Source organism: Protomyctophum bolini (assembly GCF_963924005.1).
Source record: "Protomyctophum bolini genome assembly, chromosome: 11".
NCBI classification, from domain to species: domain Eukaryota; kingdom Metazoa; phylum Chordata; class Actinopteri; order Myctophiformes; family Myctophidae; genus Protomyctophum; species Protomyctophum bolini.
Window position 1 is genome coordinate 32408907 of NC_137872.1, and position 5885 is coordinate 32414791.

The 5885-nt window shown below is 39.6% G+C and overlaps 1 protein-coding gene across 1 annotated transcript; it reads left to right on the plus strand.

Moving 5' to 3' along the window:
• Positions 1–1607: 1607 nt before the first annotated feature.
• On the plus strand, positions 1608–4769 carry psmg3 (proteasome (prosome, macropain) assembly chaperone 3). Its single transcript, XM_080775781.1, has 3 exons — positions 1608–1774; positions 2830–3059; positions 4221–4769. The coding sequence occupies exons 2-3, from the start codon at positions 2841–2843 to the stop codon at positions 4371–4373; spliced, it is 372 nt and encodes a 123-aa protein (XP_080631907.1). The 5' UTR covers positions 1608–1774; positions 2830–2840; the 3' UTR covers positions 4374–4769.
• Positions 4770–5885: the final 1116 nt, after the last annotated feature.

Sequence of the window (5885 nt, forward strand, 5' to 3'; positions counted from 1 at the left end):
CCCACAGGGGTCGTGGTCATGGCACTTACAGCCCTTCTCGTGTCGACATCATGGCTACCACTGGCCCCCGGCTGCATCTTGGCCCCCAGCCATGAGGTCACTGCCCTCTCCACACCCTCCTTCAACCTTCCTTCTGGTTCTGTAGTCCTCTTTCCTGCTTCTGTTTCTCTCTTCCTGTTCCATTTGCCAGCCTCAATATATAGGGCTCCTGATTGCTGGCCACGCCCATTCCCAGGTGCAAGTCAGTCACTCAGCTGCAGGTCCTTAGTGAGTTATGGTAGCCAGTCAGTGGAAAAATAAAGTTATAACAAATCATGCAGTTCAAACAGAAATAAAATAAGCAAAATAATAAAGTAAAATCACTCGACAATAATCTCACTTAACAACAAAACAAAATCATAAAACACAGCAAATACAATAAACCAAAACACATCTAAAATTCCACCGGCTCACACAATTACAGACACAAGAGTCAAGACCATTATGTACCTGTAACAACAGATGCAGCTAAACTCTTCATGCATGCTATGATTTTTTTTCACACATGACATAACATACTGTTTCACAACCTAGTCACAGACAAAAAAACTACCAGAAGAGACTGCAAAGTGTGTTTGGGAGGCTCCGTTAGAGCCTCCCATCACTGGAACAGTCTCCCTACAGAAGTAAGAGAGACCCTCCAACTATCTGACCTTCAAATACAACCTTAAGAGGTGGCTAAAAACAAATCAAATCTGTAATCACGAGTTTATTTTCACTGGTGTCATTTCGTTCTGTCCCCTGTACAATGTTTATTTGTTCCTGAATTTATTGTATGTGTTTTTTGTATGGATAGTTTTATCATTTTTAAGAGCCTGCTCAAGGACTAGCCTACAGATGTAAATGTATGTATAGCTTCTGGCTAACTCTGGTCCATTTACATGGATGTGAAAACTGACATGTTGATTAATGAGCATTGTCCTTTTGTTGGCGGACCCCGGGATCGAACCCAAGGCGAGAGCTCTACTAACTGAGCTACCAGGACCTAACGCAGACACTGTAGGCCTACAGAAATACACTATACCATACAAATCTCTCACATGAATTCACACACACATATATATATATATATATATATATATATATATATATATATATATATATATATATATATATATATATATGTGTATTATTTATTGATTTATGTAATTGTATAAATATATACACTGTATCTATGTATATATAATATATATATACAATTACATAAATCAATAAATAATACAAGACATACAATACAATGTATAATTATTTTATTTCACAAATAGTGTGCAAGAAATTGATATATTTTTTACTGTACACACATACTCAATAAAACAGAAAAGAGAAGAAAAAAAACTATGCTGTACTGTGTTTGAGCCGAGGTGGCATTGCTTCAATCATTCAATGCATACCAAATGATACCATTTATTTTGGGCTCAAACTCAAAATGTATTTATTTTACCTTCTCCACCTCTGCCTTCCACTACTAGCAGTTTGCCTACAACGTGACGTATATGACCTCTCCTTCTTTAGGCAGCCTTGCTAGAATACATATGACGTCATCACGCTAAAGGGATCTTATTGGAGACGCTGTGCACATGTACAAAATAATGAATGAGGGCCGTTTGCTTTATAGATTTCACAACACATGTATGTTGTTAGTTATAACAAATAACCTCCAAAGTTGGATGCGTGGTCTGTGTTAACGCAACACCAATCAGTCAGACTTTCGGTTTCCATAGAAGACACACACAGGGTGAGGATTTGTATTAATTTTTATTCAGAACAAATAGTCCTGTGATTTGAGCGAACACATTCGTAGCAGTTTGCTAACATTAGCTGTAGCCTAGCCCCACAAGCAGAACCCAATGGTACTGAAGTTTCTGACATTTTTGAGACCTACGGGTCAGCCCGGTTCGGTTCGGATTGGGCTGACCCAGGGGGTTCCGAGATGGGCTAGCTGTGTAGCTGTAGCCCTGGCTGTCATGATCAGCCTCGGTGTGTCCTACTTTCTGCAGCCGAGACACTAAAGGCAACTCCTCTATAGCTTTTCCGCTGCATTAAAACAGAAACCACATACGGTATACCGGTAGTTGTTCAGCGATTTCATTAATTTTACTTTATTTTTTATTTTTTAATCATACGCTGGTGCCAGTCGAAGAAAATAACAGCTGCCTGTAAACAACGCTTTGCAAACCCGTGTGCTTGAATTGAATATCTGACATTTCGGGAAGCGACACGTACGTCGTACGATGGGGCTTGCTTCAAATTCAGATTATCTTGAAGTGATTGAATCTCATGAATTATTACACTCTCATTCACATTGATTCAGCCTGCCAGTCTGAATGTATCTTTGCAGTGTTTGCCTGTAGTTTAATGGTATAAGTCAGTAAATAATACAATATACATAATATGATATTGCAGTGGGTAGTAATTAGCGCCCTGGTCCATAGCTCTAATGCGTTGCATTTAGAATGAAATGAAACGCATTAGAGCTATGGACCAGTAGTAGTAGCCTACACAGTTGAAAGCTGCAGAGATGGCTGGATGGCCGGATCGCTTAATTATTTATTATTCAATAGAAATGTAGGCCAGGATCATTATGATTAAAAACCTAATTAAAGGCCACACACACACACACACACACACACACACACACACACACACACACTCATCAGGGATGGCAATATGCACGCACACGCACACACACACACACACACACACACACACACACACAGGATACTGAAAGTGCAGAGGAAAAAAAGACTGTTAATTGTTATTAATTTGCTTTTCTCCTGTCATCCCACACAGGATATTAAAATATGCCTTCCACCGAGCCTCTCATCAGATCAAAGCAGACGGAGCAAGAAATCAATGGCATCTCAACGCAAGTTGTTTGTACTGAATTTAGCAATTACATATTCATTGTTATCACACAGTATGGCAAGATTGGAACACTGGTATCCGTGACACCTGACTCCCGGACCCATGATACCATCTCTTCAATGTTCTCCACCAAAGTCCTGCTGGGAAAAGATGAGGTACGCTGTAAATGGACGTTTTCTAATAAATGGTACTGTCAACATGACGGCTTTGATCAGAATCAGATGGACCATAATTGTCTCACAATTATGGTCCATCTGATCAAAGCCGTCATGTTGAGTCACTCCCAGCTGTTTTACAGTGTGGGGCTCTCATTTCATGCTGCAAATAAATAGGCAAGAAAGGTTGTGTAGAGTCTACAGGAACCTTTAGTCTTTAGGAACCACTGCTCTACAGTCTTTTCAACTGTAGAGCAGTGGTTCCTATGCCCATGACCCAAACTAGTGAGAATAGCAGATCGACAAGCTCACAACATGTCGTTTGTAGATCGGCTATTTTCACTACTTCTTAAACATTTGTTTTCTAAGTCATGGAATTGCTTTGATTTTTCTTTTACTTTGTGAAATTGCCGAATGTTTTGTTTTTAATTCATGGAAAATGTTGCATTTTTGGGGAATGTTTTTTGAAAATGCTTTGAAATAATACTGTATAATCAAAAACAAAATGCAGAAAACAATAATTAAAGGGACCCTTATGTGTCCGACCCACTGTTTGGGAAACAGTGGTGTAGTAGAGAGACTGCTGTGGTAGATAGCGAGCCTAATTAAATGTGCCCAAGGATAGATTTCACTTCAGAGGTCTGCCTGGCTTCTTTCCATATAAACGATCTGTGTTCGTTGTAGGAACATCAATAAAGAAATGCATATTATCCATGGTCTATTGCATCTTGGTCAACAAGACATATATATACTTGTATGCCAAACGCGATTTCTGGAGTAATGGGAGTGGATAGGAAAAGATAAACATACAGTACTCGCCCCCATCCCCCCCCCCCCCCCCTCCCGTGGACAGTGGTGGACCACTGGACCCAGCTTTTTACTGACATTATGCATAGCTTTACTGAGGTTATGTTGTGGAATAAGTTTAGGGATAGTTTGACTGCTTTAGGAAAACCTGGTGGCGACCACTCTGAAGTCGCCGGATATGACCTGGGGTGAGCGTCTTTTGGGGTTTCTTTCCAGAATAGGGAGCTAGGGTGGTTAATTAAAAGCAAAAAACTGAATTCCTTTGTGTGACATGAAAGCGTGACAGTGGCAGTGCTGTACATGGCGTGTATACTGTATGATGAATGTAACAATGTCTTGTGTTTGATTTTGCAGGCTCTGACACATGTCTGTGCCAAAAACCTGGCAACGTCTGTGTCACAAGAAGCTGGCAACAGGCCTGTTTTGCTGGGACTGTCACTTAAGGACTCCTCCATTGACTCTATAAAACAAATGAAAGATGTTATCAAAAGTTGTCAAGTATGGTAGCATTAGTCAGCTGGAGAAACAAGGTAACTCAAACAAAGGACATAGAGCCTACATTTTGTTCAATTCAGCCTTTGTGCTGAACCTCTTATTTTCATTCTGTTTTTTCACCTTTTAAAGTTGTATTTGCTTGTTTTCTAAATGTTCATTTATGTAAAGGTCAACTTGGAATGTAACAATTGTAATGAGGTAGCCTAAAGGAATATGTCCTTGGCTTGGGCCAAGTTACATTAAACTAAAGTTAATGTTTCAAATTCTTGCACTGAGTTGAATCTTGGCAATAAAATGTGTTGTTTTAAAAGCAAGTTTACTTTATTCCGTTTATAGGAGTGTTAATGCCACTTGGTCCTGCTAAACCTGAAGGATGTATGAGGACTTCAATAAATAAAATCTTTATTATAGGAGTTTTGTATTTTTACCACCTTCCACTACTTGATCAAACCGATGATGTGTAGGCTGACATCAGTAGAGCTACGTACATCATAGTCTTTCATAGTATTATTAATATTAACTATGTATTTAGGGTTTAAGTTGTTACAAAATCTGTCGACTCAATTCAATATTTCAATGCATTTAATTGGATGTCAAAAGGATGAAACATGGAACAACTCCTGAGCTTACTTCCATTGTGGTCCTTTGTGTGCTAATGTGTGTACACTGAGTGTCATGTGTTTTGAGGTGGGTTTGGTAGCAGAGACATCCAGAAAAATAAGTTAAATGGCAAAGAACAACATGGGTATACTGGGTACTGTTACAACTCAAACTCATGTAATAGCCCCTTTTCAGGGTTCCCTTCAAATTTAGAGAAAATAAAAGCCATAGTAATGGTGAATAAATGATATGAAAATACATAGTACTGTTAAGGCCTATTCATACAATATGACGGTGGTCACCTCACCACTCACACAAACACATCTCTCTGTTTTTACTAACCACTGTTTCGGTGTTCACCTTATTGAGTATGAATACCGAATAGGCCTTAACACACACATTCCCCAAGGCAAATAACAGTGCACGCCAACCCTTCCCTGTCTGATGCACATCCATCACTGATCACTCTAACAAGTTAAATTCCACGACAATTCCAATCTTTGGAATGCCAATGTCGTTAGCCTGAGTCATAGCATAATTGCCTACGTAATTTGGTGGTCAAATCTTTCTGCCTATTAGTCCACTGCTGCTTCATTCACTGTGCCTATTGGCTATGTCCTATCAGAATGCTTGTTACATTGCAAAATCTCTTTCTGCCTAAGTCATTTTAACTCAACTTTTTTGATATACACCTATGTATACACTATTTATTTTTACAAAACCATTCAATAGTCTGTGTGACTGATGACAGGACAAAGGGACATTATTATGCAGTCAGTCCGTGACACAACCAGGATGAGCTGTAATGCTCTGACTGCAGTGAGGCAACGTGATGTTGATGATGTTGACTGATCACGTGACCCAGCCAGGCATTCACCTGTTCTGAACCTGTTTATCTGCTGCCCGGTGCCCGTGTGTGCGACT